We start from the raw sequence: 17646 nt of genomic DNA on the forward strand, positions 1-17646 counted from the left end.
CCAGCGCATCGGTCGCACTCCACGGCAACGCTCTCCTGCACCCTTCTGCGCACGTCCGGCCATGGCGCTCGCACACGCAGCTGCCGCGGCGGCGCCCCAGAGTCAGGTTAGCATTGCCGTGGCCTGCTGTGTGTGTGGGTTGTAGCTGGGCTGGCGTGAGGAGCTGTGCTGCCATGCTGCCTGTCGCGTGACGCGCTCGCGTGCAGAGACCAGTGCTCACGACGTCCTCTCTCGCCTGATCCCTCACAGCCAAAGCCGATCCTGCCTGCGCAGCCGGTGCGGCACAGCGGGCCGTCGCCCTTTGCGCAGCCGTTTGCGCTCTCGGCGCAATACGTTGCTGCCAAGGAGGGCACGCCGCTCGACGAGGTCGACCCGTCGGCGCCGGCGCCGTCGAAGAAGAAGGACGAGCCCTTCGCGCATGACCTTGGCGTGCGTCTCATCTGCCGCGACTGCCAGGTCGACCCGCCGAACCTCGTCGAGGAGTTCGCCAGCGGCGATGTCGTGTGCGGCGACTGTGGCCTGGTGATCGGCGACAAGATCGTCGACACGCGCTCCGAGTGTGAGGACAGCAGGACTTGGCAACACGGGCGAGGCTGACACCTGCACAGGGCGCACGTTTGCCAACGAAGAGGGCGATGACCCGTCGCGTGTCGGCCAGGCCAACAACCCGCTCATGGACGGCCTGACGGAGCAGCTCGACACGCGCATCGGCCACCGTGACGGCGGCTCTGGCGCCGCACGCGACCTGCAGCGCACGCTCGGCCGCGTCGGCGGCACGTCGCACCGCACGATCCTCGACGCCTTCGAGGACATCCAGCGCAAGTGCGACTCGATTCACTTGAACCGCCAGGTATCGGAGACGGCCAAGCAGCTCTTCAAGCGCGTCGAGATGGAGAAGATCCTGCGCGGCAAGAAGACGGACGCCATCGTCGCTGCGTGCATCTACATTGCGTGCAAGATCGCCAGCGTGCCGCGCACGTTTCCCGAGATCTGCGCGCTGACCAAGGTGTCCAAGAAGCTCATCGGCCAGTCGTACAAGGAGATCTCGAACGCGTTCGGCCTGCACAAGCAGTTCCAGGCGAACGCGGCGGGCGAGGGCGGCTCGGGCGTGACGCCGACGAACGCCGTCGACCTCGTGTCGCGCTTCTCCAACCACCTGGCGCTCGACCGCCCGACGATTGGCTGCATCCGCGACGTCGCCGAGCGCATCCGCGACGAGGGCCTGCTGGCCGGCCGCAGCCCGATCACCATCGCCGCGGCGTGCATCTACTTTGCCACGACGCTGCTCGGCCAGAGCGTCAGCGCCAAGTCGATCTCGAACGCCGCGGGCGTCAGCGACGTGACGATCAAGTCGTCGTACAAGGGCCTTGTTGACAGCAAGAGCCGCATCCTCACGGTGAGCTAGTGAAGTCAGGTGTGCGGCGGGGACGAAGCTCACGTGCTTGCCCGGCAGCCCGGCATTCTCGAAAAGCACAAGCTCATCGACGTGGCGAACCTCTCGTCTGCGTGATGTGCGCCGTGCACCCCTTCTAATGACCTGTCTTCTGCTCTTCCGCTCTGCTTCGCCCTGGCTCTGCATCCCTCACATCATCACAACCCTACATACATCAGTCACGCAGCTCCCGTTCCCTATCGTCCTTGTCGCCTTGTGCAGTGCAGGCCAGCCCCTCACTGCGTCAAACCCAAATACAGTGTCGCTTCTGCCTCTGCCTTGCGTGTGCTGTCTGTATGGGGGATCCTGCAGAATGAAGCACTTGAGACGCAGCATCAGTCCTCACGAGCGGCAAGCTGCGGCGGCAGCTGGCTCATGCGGGAGAGGCGCGCGGCGCGTCGAAGAGGCCGCCGCGATGGACGCCGGTGCCGGCCATGCTCCACACCACCACCACGCCGCGTCCGCTTCTGCCATGGCCCCAACTTCCACGTGGGTGCCACGCTCCTGCCTCCTTGCTACGCCCGCTCACACCTGGACACAGTGGCCGTCCGGTGGGACGCCCGGCCAGCACGCCGTCCGAGGTGCTGCCTGCTGTGAACATCTCGGCGGCGCCGCGGCCGTTCAAGACGAGCAGCAGCACGCGCAAGGCGCGCAACCGCTCCCTCAAGCAGATCCTCGCCACCGAGCGCGACATGCAGCTCAACGGCGGCATTGCCGCCAAGCGCGAGCGGCAGCGCAAGGCCCGCGCCGCTGCCAACGCTGCTGCCTCGGCAGCGTCCACGGCGCCCACGGGCGCCGGCAGCGGCAAGCCCAAGCTGGCCGGTGCGGCGGCGGCGCGGCAGCGCATGCGTCAGGAGCGCATCGAGCGCGAGGAGCGCGCACGCATCGCCGAGGAGGAGGGCGGCGACGTGAGCATGGCCGACGGCGACACGAGCACTGCCGAGCCCAGCGGCGCCGTCTCGGAGGAGCCCGAGGAGTTGACGGAGGAGGAGCGTGCGGCGGCCGAGGCGGCGCGCAAGGCGGAGGAAGCGGAGCAGGAGGAGATTCGAGCACGGCGAGCGCTGCCGAACTGTGAGTTGCTCGACGCTGCGAGGTGGCGAGGAGGAGCGGGCTGGCTGAGCGCTGCGATACGCGTGTCCATTCGCGTGCCACGGCACCAGCTGTGTCCGCACGCTTTGCTGATGCCAGTGCCTGCTCGCTCAGACTTCAACGTCGAAGCACCGCCGTCTCTGCGGCCACGAAAGAAGATGTGCGACGTGACGGGCCTGATCGTGAGTCGCGAGCGCCGGCAGGAAACGCTGCGAGGCTGACAGCTGGCTCAGGCGCCGTACACGGACCCCAAGAGCGGACTGCGCTACCACAGCGTGGAGATCTACAAGCTGATCAAGACCTTTGTGAGTGGCTCGAGCCTGTCGTCAGGCTTCATGCGCTGATCAAGTATCATTGCAGGGTCCAGGCGTGGATCAGCAGTACCTCTCTCTCCGCGGCGATGCGTCGGCCATCCAGTGATCTCATTCTCGCATCTCGCCAACTGTACTTGTACCGAGCCCACCGCAACGCCGTCACCCTCATCATCCCACAGCACTGACTCAGATTGTGCCAACGCGCTCGCCGTGGAGCCACTGAATGCGGCAGCCCTCCTGCGCGGCGAGCTCGATGTACTCCTTGAGCCGCCGCACACCGGCCTTCTTGAGGTACTGCCGGTCGAGCGTCGCCAGGCGCTGTCCGAGCCGCGACGCTGGCACTGGCACGGCATGGCCGCTGGCGGCGCCCATCTGTGCGCGGACTTGCTGCAAGGAGCTTGCTTCGCGTGCGGCGTGGCTGCTTGCGCTTTTTGTGGTTTGTGGGCTCCGCGTGGTTGCCTCCAACGTTGCCATCACATTCTGAGTCCTGCGACGGCACGGAGTGCTCGGCGACGGATACGCCTTGCTGCTCGGATGTAGGTGCAGCGTCGTTGCCTGCTGCCGAGTCGGCGGCTTGCAGCTCTTCAAGCTCGACCTGAGTGAGGTTGGTGCTCAGCGGATTCATCAGCAGCCTGGACCGCTACCACAAATCGTAGCTTTACTCACGATGGAAGCTGGCGGTGGCGACTCGCAGCGCGCATGCGCAGCAGGTCCGCTTGATTCGAAGAGGCCAAACTCTTCGAGCACGTCGCGTTCGCAGATGTGTGACCAGATGTACACAGTCGCGAGCACAAAGAACGAGCCGCTCCTCTGGACGTCGGACGCGAGTCTGACAACCGCAGAGAGTTGTCGACTGAGCCTCAGTCGGCGGCTCAGCTGATGTAGCGTCGCCACGAAAACGAAGAAGCGCTCCAGGACATCGTCACCGTCAGAATCGTCTTGGGGGTCGAAGGCTTCACGCTGAGGGTGAGATGAGACATCTCGACGCCGGAACATGGCTGCTGGGCGTCGTCGAGTGAGCGAGGTGAGAGTGTGAGGAGCAGGTGTGAGGGCGGCGCGTCCTTTCTGGCACATCAGTCAGTCTGAGCGTTCACGGCCGTTCGGATGCGCAGACAGCGCATGGCAGAGCCGGCCCATGCCCGAGCAGCTCATCACTAGCCAAGCTTGCGAATCTTCTCTTGACGGCACTGGCGTCGCTGCGGTTGCATCCAGCCTGCCTCGTTCCTGCTTCTCAGTAGCCAAAGCCCTTGCCTGCGATGACCATCCCTTCGCCCTTGGTCTTCTTGAAGTAGAGGAGGAGCCCTTCCGCGTTGGCTAGCTCGATGTACCGCTTGAGTCTAGGGACGCCCACGCGACGAAGATAGTACGGGTCGAGTGCAAGCAAGGCGAGGCTGAACCTTGAGGCTGGGAATCTTCGTGTGTGCGCCACCGTGAGTCCAATGCAGCCTGCGAGGTTGTGCACAGCCATCTCCAGCAGGACGACGTCCACTCGCATGCGGCGCGGAGGAGGCGGAGGAGGGACTGATTAGGGTCAGCGGCGGGACAGGCCAAGGACCAGCGCTGGACTCACTAATCAAGCTGCTCCATGTACTCGCAGCATCAGAGCTTTTGCGGCTGCGCACTACTTCGCTCTCTTGAGCCACCGGAGAGCTCAGAGAGTGGACGAGCCCATTGGCAAGCGTCCATTGGAGGTCTGCGCTGTCTGTTTGCTGGCGGATCTTCTCGAGAAGGCCGACCAAGTCAGCGACTTCTTGCTCTTCGTAGATCGCAGGATGCTCCGCGAGAAGGCGCGCCTCGACGATGATCCTCGAGGCCTTTTGCTCTCTGCGCACAATGGCCATGAGCAGATCGTGCGCCTGCTGCGTTGAGGACGAGGCCGGCATCGCTCTAGCGGAACTGAAGGAGCAGAAGCAGGGTCTGGCAGCAAGAGGAAGAAGCACGGCCGGGAGTGATGAGATGCGCTGGCATCGCTAAAGTGGTTTGCGGATAGCAAGCCGGAACGCCGGACCTCCGGCCGGATGCCGAAACTCTGCTCAGGGGCTTGCCTCGTGCCAATCTGAGGTTAAATTGATCCGGATGGCGCAAAAATAGCATTGCATCGTCGCTCGATCAGCGCTCGACTCGACTCCTTACGGACCGCGCGCCGTCGTCCTGCTCTCAACCACGGGCCGACCTCTTGAGCCTCTTGGCTGTCTCTGCCGGCGTGCCAAACTCCCGTCCGACGATCACAAGCCCATCGGCGTAATTGTGTTCGAAGCGCAGGTCGAAGCCTTCCACCCGAGCGAGTCGAATGTAGTCCGCAAGCCTTTCCACTCCGGCACGCTCGAGATACCTCCAGTCCAGCGAGGTCAGCACGTTGCCGAGAAGACCACACGAGAATTCCCTCGTGCCGCTTGCGGAGAGGCCACAGCGGTCAGACATGTTGCTGATCGCCCGCTTCAGCAGCTTGGAGTCGACTTGCTCCGGCGAGCGTCGCACACGGAAGCTGTCCAGATCGTCCTTCTTCTCGCACTCTCTTTCCTCCAGCGAAAGCCCGTCCAATTGGGTTACTGCAGCTACGATGACTGGTCAGATGCTGCTGACGGGAAGTCCGCTTGAAACTCACCTTCAAACGAGCTCGACGAACCGACTGAGTCCGCCTCGATCGTCTTCACACTGAGCACTTCGCTCCCCTGGATCGTCGATGGAGTCGATGCGCGAGGTGAAGCTTCGGCCACTATCCACTCGAGGCTTGCAGGAACGTCTTGTGCTTCCACACGATCGATCACTTGCGCTGCCACCTTGTCGTAGAGAGACATGAACGAGCCATCCAGAGACGTTGACTCGGCAACTGATCTCAACGCCTCCACGACACTGCGGACGATGCTTCCGAGCTGCTCTTGCGGATTCTGGTTCACAGAAAGGAAGGGCATCTTGACGTGAAGCTGTGGAGCTAGACTTCAGAGTGTTAGGCCCATGACGGCCTTATGAGGGCGCCGGACACACGTCTCGACCAAGCAGGACGGATGCGCAGACGTGCTACATCCACACTAGGGCCGAGGAAGCGCGGATGCGCAGTCATGACCGGAGCTAGCGTCTCTCACACTCCTGCACGGCTTCTGCACTCAATGAATTAAGCGAGGCCCCTATTGCCCCAACAGCTTGCGCTGCGTGGTAGTGCCCGTCGCATCGGTCGCCACCGAGACGGTGCACCACTTGTCCTGCAGCCAGGAGACGGTCCACGTGCCCTCCTGCGAGGTGGTCAGGCTCCATTCGTGCTCGTTGATGCCCGCAATCTGTGCACAGAAGGGTCAGCGAGGTGTGTCTCGAAGCAGACGGCGAGCACGTACAGTGTGCGTCTCGAGCACACGCGGCCGCGAATGCCGGTCCGTCGGCTCGGTGCGCGAGTAGGTGAAGGAGAACGGAGGCTCGCCCTCGAGGTGGAAAGCAATCTCCGCTTGATTGCCTGCGAGAGAAGACGTCAGCACAGGTTCTGGTCCTCGCAGCTACACGAGTCACCCTCTGGCAGGTCCTGGATGTAATGATTGCCCTGCCGAATGCTGATGCGCGGCAGCGCGTGCACGCGCTTCAGCATGCCGGGCTCGCCCTCGACGTTGCGCACGCAGCGGTTGCGCTCGTGCGCGACGCTGCGGATGCTGAGGTCGCCGGCGCGGTCGGCCAGGCGCGAGAAGGTCGGCGTCGTCGCCTTTGTTCGTGCGTGCTTGCCGGCAAAGGTGTACTCGACCGTCCAGGGCGCGGTGCCTTGTAGACTGGCGGGTGCAGCTGGGTCAGCTGGCAGCAAGAGGGTCTCACTTGGCGAAACTCACGCGAATGCCACCTCCTCGCCAACGCAGAAGTCACTGCGCGTTCCAACGGCGACGATGCCGGCGGTCTCTACGACCATTGCATCCCACTCAGGCGCCTTGGCATCAGGCGCGCCGAACGCCGTCTCGCAGCCATTGCCGTCCACGACTCTCTCGACGCGGACTGACAAGGAGCGTCAGTGCATGCATCAACAGTGCCTTGTGCTCGCAACTCACCGGTCCAACGTCCGACGCGGTCGAGAGTCAGCTCCTCGGGCGAAAGCTCGACCACCAGGCTGTGCGACTGGACATCCTTGCGGTGGAAGACTCGTCGCCGCGAGACCGACTCAGTCGCCTCGCCAACGGAGAAGTCCACGGCAAACGGCGGCGTGCCCACGAGGCTGACGGTCGGCACGGACGGGCCGATCTTGGCGCTCGACAGCGAGTCGCCGACGCACAGCGAGGCGGCAGAGCGCGTCTCAACGAAGCTGGCCACCGGCGCGGGGTACACCATCTGGTGTAGCACGGCGTGTGATGAGGCTGCAGCGCCGCGCGGCAGGTGCGCCGGCGCATACAGCTGGTCGCCGATGTTGACCAGCTCGTAGGTGTGCCAGCCGGCCGAGGTTGTCGAGAGCGGCAGCGTCGCCTCACCCTGCGCAGAAGAGATTGTGCTCTGCGAGCTGCGGCCGTCGAGGGACAGCGCATACGAGAGCGACAGGGGCGAGTGGCCCCTGAGGCGCACATCGACGGAGTCGGGCCGGCCCACGCAGACTGCAGCTCGCAGCAGCGAGGAGTTGGCAGCGAGATGGCCGGCGCTGTCGTCGAAGCGGGCGCTCGGCCGCGAGATGAGCGTGACGTCGAACTCGTCTTGACCCGGCACGACGCTGCCGGGGCAGGTGCTGTCCTTGACGGAAAGAAGCGTGTAGCGCCCGGCCTTGCGTGCAAGGATGTGGGCGTCTGCGCTGCGGAGCGTCTCGGTGATCGGCGGTCCGTCGTCGCCTTGCCGTTGGACCTCGACCTGCCAGGGACCCTCGCCCGTGAGGCGCACGGGTAGTCTGGCATCCTGGCCCTCGAGCACGTTGATCTGGCCGCGCGGCTGGCCCGAAGGCACGTCGAAGCCGGCGCTCGGCTTCGTCCGGCGCACTTCAATGACGACGTCTGCCTCTGCCAGAGGCCTCTCGCAGCCGCGCGAGTCGCGAATGCTGACCAGACTGAGCGTCATAAGACCGCCCTGCGTGCTCAGCCGCTCGGGTAGGTCGAGGTCGAGCGTGTGGCTCTTTCCTGTTAGGCCTTCGAGTACCTTCTGCTCGGGCGCCGCATCGTCGGCGACGCGCGTAGCGTACGTCAGTGCGAAGGGCCCAACGCCCGAGAACTCGACGTCCACAGCCGCACGATTGCCGTCGCAGCTGCGCAGCACGATGGTCCGCGCCGGCTGCCGGCCTGCGACGCCGCCGGGCCGCCGGTGTGGCTGGCCCGGCACACGTGAAGGAGCGGAGGTGGAGCCCGCGAAGCGCGCCGTGGCCAGCGGGTGCACGCTCTGCGTGAACTCCGGGCCATCGAGCGCGAGCTGCTTGTAGTTGGCGTCGGAGAGGCGCTTGAAGCGATACGTGATGTCGCCGTCGCTGTTCGGCCGCAGCTCGATCTCGTCTCGCGTGCCCTGCACGACGCGCTCGCGCGCATACTCGGGCTGGCCCTTGCGCTGCTCGCTGTACTCGAGCTTGAAGGGCGGAGTGCCGGAGAGGACGGCAAGCGCACGCGCGCCGACGGGACCGGCGCACTGGTCTTGAATGGCGTGGAAGGTGATGTTCGCTCGCGGCTGAGGCACGTCGATGACTCTGCAGACGCGCGGCGTCGAAACTTCGCCGGCGCAGTAGGCGCCCTGCACAGCTTCGATGATGTACTCGCCGGGCCCCTCGATGGGCACCTTGGCTACGCCACCTGTTCCCATCGAGATGTTCTGTGCTGCCCGCGTGACGGGCTTTTCGCTGCCCACCCACGTCGGCTCGAAGCGCACAAGGGCAGACCAGCCATCATCTGTGGCGCCCTCGCCATCGGCCCGCAGCGTCATCTCACCGTTTGCCTGTCCGCGCAGCAGCTTCTTCGGCTGCTCGCTGGAGCAGCCTAGGAAGGCAATGCGTGCGCGCGCGTGCACCACCACCTCGTGCTTCGGCACGGGCGCCGGCTGGCCCTTGACCGCCTGCGCCAGCGCTGCAGCATCGACCTGATTGCCGCATGCATCCACGACGCTCTGCAGCTCGTACGAGTACGTGCCGGCGCGCCGTGTCTCGAGCGTGAGCGGAATGTCGATGTCGCGAGCCTCGGCCCACGAGTGGTCGCCAATCTTCGACGCGCGGCTGAGCGCAGCCGAGAGACGCTCCGCAGTGGGAACGCCGGCCGAGCTCGAGTCGAGCGGGCTCGTGGCGTGCGGGCTGTTGATGCGCGCGATGCGCTGCACCTCAGGAACGCCGCCCTTGAGGGGCGACGCAGACTTTGCACCGCTTCCTCGCACGACACGACGCTCGTCTGAGGCCGTGCCAGTCGACGGCGTCCAAACGCGCGCATAGGCGAGCTCGAGCGGGGCCAGGCCGTGCACGCGTACATGCAGCTCGGCCTGCTCGTCTGGACAGAGATGCTCTGTCTCTGCCTTGCGGGCCTTGCTGTCGGCGCTTCTGATGAGCGCACCGGCGCGCTTCGAGGCAACAGCCTCCGAGGCCATTGCAGAGCGCGACCGCGGGATGAAAGTGCTCGACGGGCACTCCACGACGATGACCTCGCCTCTGTCAAGCCGCGCATCATGGTTCTTCGCATCGAGCACACGCTCCAGGCGCACGCGACCGACGTGGTCGACGGGCAGCTGGAAGAGATGCTGCTTGCCGCCGGCTGCGGGCAAGTTCAACCGCTTGGCGGGCTGGCCCGGCGCCTCGGCCGAGCGCACGAGCGCGCTCGGCACATCGTCGAGCACTAGGTCCAGCTCCTTTCGCCCTTCCTGCGGCTGTTGCGCCTCGCCAATGCGCGTCAGCGCCGAGCGCGGTATTGAGACGTTGAAGAGCTGCACGTCGTCGCCGCTGAATGACGTGACGCTGTACTGCAGCAGCGCAGGCTCGGTGTTGTTGAAGAGCACCGGGATGCTCACGCGCGGCGCCCGCGGGCTGATGCAGTGGCACGCCGGGCGCGAGCGGTCGTGCGTCAGGGTGGCCGTGCTGTACGGCAGGATGTGGATGGTGTACTGGCCCAAGATGCGCTCGTGCGGTGCCACGAGCTTGCGCACCTGCACACGCGGCCCGCCCAGCGTGAGCTCGCCGGCCCATGGGTTCAGCGCACCTGGAGGAGTGATGAGCTTCGCTAAGTCCCGCAGCTTGCACAGCAGCACTCACCACCAATGTTGCCAACCTGAGCGCCGAGCGGCCCGATGACCGGCGCGCTGGCAAGCAGGCTCGGCAGGCTCCGCCAGCCGCCGCAGAGCAGCCAGTCGCTGGCCGCAAAGAGCAGAAAGAGGAGCTGCCAGCGCGTGCGCGCATAGTCGAGGCGCGGGATGCGCAGGCGCGCCAGCGCAAAGAGAAAGCCGAGCGAGAGGAGCAGCGACGTGACGAGCGGCGCCGTGGGCTGCGCAACGAGCAGGTACACCTTGAGCGCCTGCAGCGCGACGAGGGCCGAGGCGGCGTAGAGGCGCTGCGTCGGCGCATCGAGGCGCGTGAGGGGGATGAGCGCGGGCGACGGCGGCGGCCGCACGGGCACAGGCGCAGACATGCTGGCGCTGCGAGGCTCGTGCGGTCTGGCAGGCCTGCCGGTCGAGGAGCGAAGAAAGGGAGAGAGAGGCGGGATGTGGAGGAGAGGCAAGACTGGAAGGAGCAGGTGCGCGACGCGAGAACGAAGCGAAGGATCCGCTTTTGGCCTGGCGGCGCGCGAAGCTCTCTCGTGCGGCAGGCGGCGGCGCGCGCGCGCGGACCATGTGCGGCGACCTGCCCTTGCATCCTTGCCTCTCCACCACATCCACCTCGCCTCAAAGTCACCCGCTCTCCGCATCTGCTGCTGGATCAACACGCTGCGGCCATGTCGCGCTCGATGAGCCACGCTCCGGCGCCGACGCCCGGCGTGCAGCTCGACAAGTGGGCCGCCGTGCAGGCGCCCCTCTCCGACGCCGAGCGCGCCAGCGTCAGCCGCCTCGCCGACTGGATCGCCGGTGGGCCGAGCGCAGCGTCGGGGCCAAGCGTGCAGCGCCGGCGCAGCTCTGTCGCTGCGGCATCAGCGCTGCGCTCCAATGGCGTCGACGCCAACGCAGCCTCCTCGTCGCGTCTGCCGGAGCAGGCTGAGCCGGAGGAGACGCCCGCTGCAGCGCCGAGTCGGGCAGTTAAGGCTTCCGCGCAGCCTTCGCTGCCGACAGCGCCAATCCATGACGCGCCTGCCTTTCTCGCCTGGTTCGCTAGCCAGCAGGCCTACATCTCCTCGTCGACCGAGTCGGCGCACACGCAGGCGCTGGCGGGCATCACTGCCGCCTGCGACGAGGCGGACGCGCTGCTGCAGGAGATTGAGGCGGCGCGTGTGCACATTGCTGAGCTGCGTGCTGGTGCCCGATACGTCGAGGAGGGAAGTGAAGGGCTGCGAGAAGAGGCGGAGAGCATGGTCGAGAAGATGGTGCGTCAACAAGCCTCGATGCCTTGCCCCGCATTGCTAAACCTGCCACGCAGGACCATCTCTCGACGCTGTCCGAAGCCCTGTCGCTGCGGCTCTCCTACTTCTCGATCCTGCCTACCTCAACATCCTTCCTCAACTCGCCGTCCGTCACGCTCGTGCTCTCGCCAGACTTCCTGCACACGCTCGACCGTCTCGACGTGGGCCTCGAGTTTGTGCAGGCGCATCCGCAGTACAAGGACGCCGCGCTGTACCGCATGCGCTTCGAGCACTGCGTTGTGCGCGCTGGCCAGCTCATCCGGCTGTATCTGGTGCAGCGCATGCAGCAGCTCGTGCAGGAGACTGGCGACGGGCTGAAGAAGTGGGAGAAGGAGCGGTACGGCAAGGGCGCGGCGGAGAAGAGCCAGGGCAGCGCGGACTCGAAGCTTCAGGTGAGCGCCAGAGAGAGGCTGTGCCGCGTACTACATGCTCACCTTGTCGCAGGACCTCGCGGATCCGGACCTGCACGGCCTCATGTACGACAAGTTCAGCACAGAGTCGATGCAGATGCGGCCGCTGCTGGCCGAGCTCGAGAAGCGCGCCGCTCCGTCGGCGCCTGCCGCCGCCTCGATGCAGCTTTCCATCGAGGAGTCCGACAAGGTGCCTCCGATGAATGAAGACGCACTGCTCGCGGACTACTCGATGACGCAGGAGAGCGACGATGGCCGCACAGGGCGGACAAAGGCATTCGTGTTCTCGTCGCCCGAGTTCGCGGCCATGCTCAGCGAGTGCCGCGCCGCATACTTCGACGCGCGCCGGGCGCTGCTTCTCGGGCTCATTGGCAGCTGTTTGGCTCGCATCGAAGCGGCCGTCCACGCCGAAGACTCGTCAGCGAGCAGCTCGTCTGCAGACTCGTTCGTTGTACGTCTGGCGCGGCGTGGCCTCGACTTCTTGCGTGCGCTGTGCGAGTCCGAGTACAAGCTCTGCGACCACTTCTTCGTCGTCGACGATGACGAGCAGCGCGGTGCGACTGGCCAGTCAAGCGCCGCTGAGCTGCAAGCATACCTCGAGACGATCTGCGCGGCATTGCACGACCGCGTGCGGCCACGCATCCAGAAGGAGACCAGCCCTGCGGTCCTCTCGCGCATCTGCGCTGCGCTGCTCGAAGTGCCTGCCGCCGAGGAGCCGGATGATGCACCGTCCCGCTCTGCCGAACTTCTGCTGCAGCCTCTGCTGCGACCTTTGCTCGATGCCGCGCAAGCTCAACTCGTGCTCAAGGCCCGAGAGGACTTTGGCAAGATCGCCGCGCACACGCCAACAGCGGACGACGTCGACTATCCAGCCAAACTTGGTGGCGCTGCCGGTGCCGCAGCCGCTGCTCATCGACGAGCCAAGAGCAGCATCGGCGGTGCGGGTCTCTTTCAAGCGGCCGAGGCGGCAAGTGCAATGGCGGCGTCGGCGCAGCGCGCAGAGAACGAGGGCAAGATCCGTCTCTTCACTGCGCCGCCTGCGTCTGTCACGCGCACGTGGTACACGCCCTTGACACGCACACTGCAAGGCCTCTCGCTCGTCTACGAGCGCGTGCCCACGAGTGTGTTCTACGACGTAGGCATGAGCGCGGTCGAGGCATGCCGAGCGTCACTCGTCACCGGCGCCGAAGCACTGCGTACCGGCGGCGGCGGGCTCGGTACTGGTCGCATCGGGCTTAGCGGCCGTCTCGACGGGCCACTGTTTTGGCTGCGGCATCTGCTTCTCCTGCGCGAGATCGCTCTTTCGGTGCAGCTGAGCGCAGACACCGGCGGCCACGGCCCAGCGGATCGCATCGCTGCCCTTACAGGCCACGCGCGCGGCGCTCCTGCCGCGTCTGCCGGCATGGCACTGGACTTTGCCACGGTCGCGTCCGTCGTCAACGCTCTGTGGGCCGGCACAAGCGCACTGCTTGCTCCGCGGTCGCTGTACCAGCTCGCAAGAGGCGCAGGTGCGGCAGTCGCGGCGCCAGAATCACCGATGCCGCCCAGCTCGCCTAGAGAGACCTCGCACGCCGCGATGCAGCAGCTCGAGGAGGACATCCAGCGCGCGTCGACGCAGCTGGTCGCCATCATCGCGGAGAGCACGGCGCTGCCGCTGCGCGTCTACATCTCGCAGATCAGCCGCACGCCGCTGCCCGCCGCGACCGAGCCGCGCTCGCCGGACGCGCAGTCGCCAGAGGCCGGCGTGACCTCGCCCACCTCGCCGCTTGCGAAGCGGCGGGCTTCGGAGGTCGGAGCAGTGGGCAAGGCGCGCGGCGCGTACGATGCCTTCTGCAAGTGCACAGAGGTCAATCTAAAGGAGGCACGCAGCGCCATCCGCGCGTATCTCGAGGACGAGCGGGCGATGGGCAGCCTCGTCGAGCCCGTGCTGGTGAGTCGGCGGTGCACACCTCCGGCCGAACTACCCACTGACGCGCTGCGCATCTGCAGAGCCAAGTCATCGAGAGCTACGAAGCGTTCACAGCAGTCGTTCGCGAGCGGCATCCGGCCGTGGCAGAGTCGGAGCTGCCGGGCGCTGACGAGATCCGCGGGCGTCTCACGGCGATGCTCACTGGCTGAGCAATGCACACGCGTCACCATCATGAGCTTGTACCGCTGCATTGTGTCTAGGCGAGGCCCATGGCAGCGACCAGATCGCACTGCATGTCGTCTTTGAAGCGTCCGGGATGATCGGGCGGCGCGTCTGCCGGCAGGAAGAGCTCGCTCCACACCTGACGCAGCTGCACCAGGTCCGAGATGACGACGTCCTGCCGCGCAGCGTTCGTGCCCCGCAGCATCTCGTCGTCGGCGCCTTCGTCCGTGTCGATCCAGCCGCGGCTGTGCTCGTCGCCGACGAAGCCAATCGAGTAGACCAGGCCGGATGACGTGCCGACGACGAGCGTGTCGGCATCGTGCACGATGCACAGAGGGTTGTTTGCAGGCTGCGCCAGCGTCTCTGCCTCTGCCTGCCAGGCGCCTCCGACGGGCACCGTGCTGCGCCTTGCGGTCGCGTCAGGCCCGTCAGTCTGCAGCGTCGAGACATAGAGACGCCGATCGGCGCCCGCACGGCTGCTGAAGCGACTGGCGCTGACGAGGCGCCGCTTGCCCGGGTCCACGCAGCCAGTCGCCGCGTCCGGGATGCCACGAATGATGTCCACCAGCTGTGGCGGCGCGCCCAGATTGGCCTCGATGCGCGTTGCTCGTGGCTCGTCCGATGCGGCGGACTGCACGCCTGCCTGCCATGATGCAAGCGACGAGAGAGACGGGCTGCTCGGGCTCGGACTCGGGAAGGAGAGCGAGGCCGACGAGGAGAGGCGGGGCGACGTGGTGAGCGAAAGGCGCGGCGAGTTGCGAGGCGCGGGCCACGGCGGCGGTGCTGGGCTGCCGCTCGCTCTAGCGGCGCGTCTTTGGTCCGCGACGGCTGCCGGCTGCGGCCTGGATGGCGTGGCGAGAGATGTCGAGCGCGTGAGCGCATGCATCGGAGCGGCGCTGCGACTTCCTGATGGCGGCGAACGAGCAGACGTTGGCGCGCCGCCGAGCGAACGCCTTGAAGTGGCGCTCGTCATCGCGGTCGCGTTGCTGGCAACAGACGCGTTGCTCTCGATCGAATCCCGTCGAGCACGTCCAGCCAAGCTTGGCGAGCTTGCAGCGGCGCTCATGCTGCCCTGTGAAGACTCGCGCCGCGAGCGCAGAGGCGACTCGGCGGCGTCCTTACGCGAGCGCAGTGCGGACGCACCGGGCGCGCCTCGCATCGGCGTGCCAGCGCGCGATGCGGTCGGAGAAGGCTCGTCCTCGATGGGCACGACATGCTCTTGCCACTCGAGGTGGATGATGGCGTCCTTGCTCGCCACGGTCAGCGTGCGCCTTTGCGCCGCAAACCAGCTGTAGTGTGAGATCCTTGGTCAGCTTTGATCGAGCAGTCTCATGCGAGGCGCAGACCCACAGCATCATGTTCGCATCGCCTCCGAGTCCAGCAAGCTCGCGTGCCTTGGCGCCGCCGCCGGCTAGCTTGCTAATGTGGTACTCTCCGATCATCTCCTTGCGTCTAATCGAGAACGTCTGCGCAGCGACGTCCATCAGCAGTATCGCGGCAGCGAGCAGGAGTCGACTCACGCGGATGACAGCGTCGACGGTGACCGCAACGACCTGGTCGTCATTCACGATGGCCACGCCCAGCGATACGTTGCTCTGCTGGCCCCAGCGGCAGCGTTTCTCGCCGGTACGCCAGTCCCAGACTGCACGACAGGTGTCAGCCGCTGCGTGGTCCAGCCCTGCAGCGCGACTCACCGTTAATGGCCTTGTCCTGGCCCACCGACACGAGCACGCCCTTTGGACTGAGTGCCAGCGAGCGGATGCCCTTGTTGTGGCCCGTGAAGGTGTGCAGCAGCTCGTAGGTCTTCAGGCTCCAGATCCTGCGTCGGTCTCGCGTCAGCAGGGCGAATTTTTGGCGAAGCGCGCTGCTCACATGACTCGACCGGTGTCGTACAGACCCGCAGCCAACACGCCCTGCTTCGGCAGAAAGTCCAGGCAGGCAATGGCCTTCGCCTTGATGACCTTTGTGCAGCGCACCGTCGGCAGGTCCCATATCCGGATGCTCTCGTCGTAGCTGCCCGTGATGAGCGTGCGGCCCTTGAGCTTCATGGCCGTGACGAAGCCGGTGTGCCCCGGCATCTGCACGATGCGCTGCGAGACGCCGCGTGCCCAGTTGCGCTCGCGGAAGTAGAGGCCGCGCACGAGCGGCTCCCAGCCCTCGGGCGTAGTAGGGGCAACGAGGGGCGACGGGTCGCTCTCCGTCAGCGCTAGGGCATGAGAGCGCCACAGCTCCGGCTCGGCAGCGAGCTCACGCCACTTCTTCGACACTTGCCGGCAGCGCAGCAACTCGCTGACGGAGAGGCGCGAGAAGATGGCCAGCGTGATGCTGCTGCCGATCGCAGAGACAAAGTCGTGGCGCAGCCGCATATGCCGCTCGACCGCACGCGCCATGACGCTCAGCTCTGACGGCGACGAGGCGCTGTCGAGCAGGAGACTCAGGAGGCGCACCCGTGCAGCGGGTGCCAGGGCGCGCAGCTGCTGGCTGACGCCTTCTGCATCGTGCTCGGCGTTGCCATTCGACAGAGCCAGGCTCTCGAGCTTCGCTGGCGCATTGAAGGCACGCAGCTCGCGCGGCACGAACTCGCCGTTGGTTGGCGGCGCATTGACGGCATCGACTGCCTCCTCCTCGCGGTAGAGCACCGAGTTGGCCCAGCCGAGGCGCTTGGCGCTCTGAATGTTGAGCGCCGAGTCGTCGACGAACCAGCAGCGCTCGGGCGACGTGCCCACGTAGGAGCAGGCGGCGTGGTAGAAGCGCGGCTCGGGCTTGCAGGCAAAGTCGGCGTTGCTGTAGTCGCAGAAGACGAGGCCCTCGAACATCGGCAGGATGTTGAGCAGCGTGAGCACGCGCAGCGCATGCGTCTTATAGGCGTTCGTCAGCGCCCACACGCGGTACTTGGAGCGGTCGATGTCGCGCAGTAATGCAATAGTCTCGCTGTCGGGCCGCAGCACCTGGTCGAGCGGCAAAGAGGCATCACACCGCCGGTCGTAGTCGAGCGGGTCGATGCGGTGGTGCTTGACGAGGCCGCGGATCGCGAGGCCGTACGACTTGTAGTAGTGCTGGTGCAGCTTCTCCGCCTCGGCCTCGTCGAGCCCGAGCGTCAGGAAGTAGGCACGGATGCGCGTGGCCATCATCGAGGCGATCTGCGTCGAGGCCGGGTAGAGCGTATTGTCTGCGCCCCGTCGCCGCGTCTCAGCTCCACGCGAGGCAAGGAGGGATGCAGCTCGGCTCACCGATGTCGAACCACACGACGCCCTTCTCCTTGTCCTCCGCCGACGGGCTCAGCGCACCCGGACGCAGCTCCATGGCGCCGACGACCTTGCGCTGCTCCTCGTCCATCAGCTCGAAGGTGGCCGGAGCAGAGGCAGCTTCCGGTGCGGCTGCGGCAGCGGGCTTGCCTGCGTCCGCCGCTGCGTCTGGCGGCCGTGGCTGGGCATGCTCAGCCTTGGCAGCCGAGCGCCGCGGGGCTGCTGCGCTGCGACTTGTGCCGTTGAGCTGCTGTGCCCCGGCCGCACCCTGAGCGCTGGCCGTGCCGCCTCGCACGCCCTCGCTCAGGCGGCCCGTCGTGCTGCGGCGCATGGCCGCGGACGCTCAGCACGCGTGCCGCAGCAGCGAGCAGCCAAACGGACACAGGCCGGCGCAAGGAGAGGCCGGAGTGAGCGGACGGCGCAGAGAGAGGCAGTGACGTGGGCGAGGAGCGTCGGAGCGAGTGGAAGTGGAGTGGAGGAGAGAAAGGAGGCGCGACGTGCACGGACCGCGCCAGGAGCTGCAGGCGCCGGCCGAGGAGGAGAGATGCATCGGGCGATCTTCCAGCCCGGAGCGC

The 17646-nt window shown here is 66.2% G+C and overlaps 7 protein-coding genes across 7 annotated transcripts; 3 read left to right on the forward strand and 4 right to left on the reverse strand.

Moving 5' to 3' along the window:
* Nucleotides 1–17: 17 nt before the first annotated feature.
* FA09DRAFT_327487 (putative SUA7-TFIIB subunit, factor E) lies at nucleotides 18–1708 on the forward strand. Its single transcript, XM_025741416.1, has 4 exons — nucleotides 18–106; nucleotides 250–559; nucleotides 609–1396; nucleotides 1454–1708. The coding sequence occupies exons 1-4, from the start codon at nucleotides 62–64 to the stop codon at nucleotides 1508–1510; spliced, it is 1200 nt and encodes a 399-aa protein (XP_025601038.1). The 5' UTR covers nucleotides 18–61; the 3' UTR covers nucleotides 1511–1708.
* Nucleotides 1709–1877: 169 nt separating this feature from the next.
* On the forward strand, nucleotides 1878–3016 carry FA09DRAFT_327488 (hypothetical protein). Its single transcript, XM_025741417.1, has 5 exons — nucleotides 1878–1921; nucleotides 1974–2503; nucleotides 2636–2703; nucleotides 2755–2826; nucleotides 2882–3016. The coding sequence occupies exons 1-5, from the start codon at nucleotides 1905–1907 to the stop codon at nucleotides 2939–2941; spliced, it is 747 nt and encodes a 248-aa protein (XP_025601039.1). The 5' UTR covers nucleotides 1878–1904; the 3' UTR covers nucleotides 2942–3016.
* A 5-nt stretch (nucleotides 3017–3021) lies between these two features.
* Nucleotides 3022–3815, reverse strand: FA09DRAFT_336167 (hypothetical protein; the record flags this gene model as incomplete). Its single annotated transcript, XM_025743850.1, has 4 exons — nucleotides 3022–3207; nucleotides 3302–3430; nucleotides 3502–3664; nucleotides 3730–3815. 4 exons carry the CDS (start codon nucleotides 3813–3815, stop codon nucleotides 3022–3024), a joined length of 564 nt encoding a protein of 187 aa, XP_025601040.1.
* Nucleotides 3726–4322, reverse strand: FA09DRAFT_327490 (hypothetical protein). Its single transcript, XM_025741418.1, has one exon. The coding sequence runs from the start codon at nucleotides 4301–4303 to the stop codon at nucleotides 4067–4069; it is 237 nt and encodes a 78-aa protein (XP_025601041.1). The 5' UTR covers nucleotides 4304–4322; the 3' UTR covers nucleotides 3726–4066.
* Nucleotides 4323–5929: 1607 nt separating this feature from the next.
* Nucleotides 5930–10437, reverse strand: FA09DRAFT_327491 (hypothetical protein). The gene is made up of 6 exons (XM_025741419.1): nucleotides 9992–10437; nucleotides 6855–9938; nucleotides 6642–6801; nucleotides 6334–6584; nucleotides 6165–6280; nucleotides 5930–6110 (listed from the first exon to the last, which is right to left on the reverse strand). Exons 1-6 carry the CDS (start codon nucleotides 10362–10364, stop codon nucleotides 5961–5963), a joined length of 4134 nt encoding a protein of 1377 aa, XP_025601042.1. The 5' UTR covers nucleotides 10365–10437; the 3' UTR covers nucleotides 5930–5960.
* Nucleotides 10438–10667: 230 nt separating this feature from the next.
* Nucleotides 10668–13813, forward strand: FA09DRAFT_336170 (hypothetical protein; the record flags this gene model as incomplete). The annotated part of the gene is made up of 4 exons (XM_025743851.1): nucleotides 10668–11249; nucleotides 11303–11677; nucleotides 11730–13625; nucleotides 13685–13813. 4 exons carry the CDS (start codon nucleotides 10668–10670, stop codon nucleotides 13811–13813), a joined length of 2982 nt encoding a protein of 993 aa, XP_025601043.1.
* On the reverse strand, nucleotides 13700–17535 carry FA09DRAFT_327493 (hypothetical protein). The gene is made up of 6 exons (XM_025741420.1): nucleotides 17057–17535; nucleotides 15699–16995; nucleotides 15521–15645; nucleotides 15347–15468; nucleotides 15177–15292; nucleotides 13700–15115 (listed from the first exon to the last, which is right to left on the reverse strand). The coding sequence occupies exons 1-6, from the start codon at nucleotides 17400–17402 to the stop codon at nucleotides 13861–13863; spliced, it is 3261 nt and encodes a 1086-aa protein (XP_025601044.1). The 5' UTR covers nucleotides 17403–17535; the 3' UTR covers nucleotides 13700–13860.
* Nucleotides 17536–17646: the final 111 nt, after the last annotated feature.

This window comes from Tilletiopsis washingtonensis (assembly GCF_003144115.1).
Source record: "Tilletiopsis washingtonensis strain MCA 4186 unplaced genomic scaffold FA09scaffold_2, whole genome shotgun sequence".
In the NCBI taxonomy this organism is placed as follows: Eukaryota; Fungi; Basidiomycota; class Exobasidiomycetes; order Entylomatales; genus Tilletiopsis; species Tilletiopsis washingtonensis.

What these genes read in the sequence shown, in the direction of transcription:
- FA09DRAFT_327487 (XM_025741416.1), top strand. Translation starts at nt 62, where the DNA reads ATGGCGCTCGCACACGCAGCTGCCGCGGCGGCGCCCCAGAGTCAG. An exon ending in CGGCGGCGCCCCAGAGTCAG is followed by an intron (nt 107 to 249) that starts GTTAGCATTGCC and finishes GATCCCTCACAG; the next exon opens with CCAAAGCCGATCCTGCCTGC. An exon ending in GCAAGAGCCGCATCCTCACG is followed by an intron (nt 1,397 to 1,453) that starts GTGAGCTAGTGA and finishes CTTGCCCGGCAG; the next exon opens with CCCGGCATTCTCGAAAAGCA.
- FA09DRAFT_327488 (XM_025741417.1), top strand. An exon ending in ACGGCGAGCGCTGCCGAACT is followed by an intron (nt 2,504 to 2,635) that starts GTGAGTTGCTCG and finishes CTGCTCGCTCAG; the next exon opens with ACTTCAACGTCGAAGCACCG. An exon ending in GCGACGTGACGGGCCTGATC is followed by an intron (nt 2,704 to 2,754) that starts GTGAGTCGCGAG and finishes CAGCTGGCTCAG; the next exon opens with GCGCCGTACACGGACCCCAA.
- FA09DRAFT_327490 (XM_025741418.1), bottom strand. Translation starts at nt 4,303, where the DNA reads ATGGCTGTGCACAACCTCGCAGGCTGCATTGGACTCACGGTGGCGCAC.
- FA09DRAFT_327491 (XM_025741419.1), bottom strand. Translation starts at nt 10,364, where the DNA reads ATGTCTGCGCCTGTGCCCGTGCGGCCGCCGCCGTCGCCCGCGCTCATC. An exon ending in TCAGGTTGGCAACATTGGTG is followed by an intron (nt 9,939 to 9,991) that starts GTGAGTGCTGCT and finishes TCACTCCTCCAG; the next exon opens with GTGCGCTGAACCCATGGGCC. An exon ending in GTGTGCTCGAGACGCACACT is followed by an intron (nt 6,111 to 6,164) that starts GTACGTGCTCGC and finishes TTCTGTGCACAG; the next exon opens with ATTGCGGGCATCAACGAGCA.
- FA09DRAFT_327493 (XM_025741420.1), bottom strand. Translation starts at nt 17,402, where the DNA reads ATGCGCCGCAGCACGACGGGCCGCCTGAGCGAGGGCGTGCGAGGCGGC. An exon ending in CCGTCGACGCTGTCATCCGC is followed by an intron (nt 15,293 to 15,346) that starts GTGAGTCGACTC and finishes GTCGCTGCGCAG; the next exon opens with ACGTTCTCGATTAGACGCAA. An exon ending in GGCGATGCGAACATGATGCT is followed by an intron (nt 15,116 to 15,176) that starts GTGGGTCTGCGC and finishes CTCACACTACAG; the next exon opens with CTGGTTTGCGGCGCAAAGGC.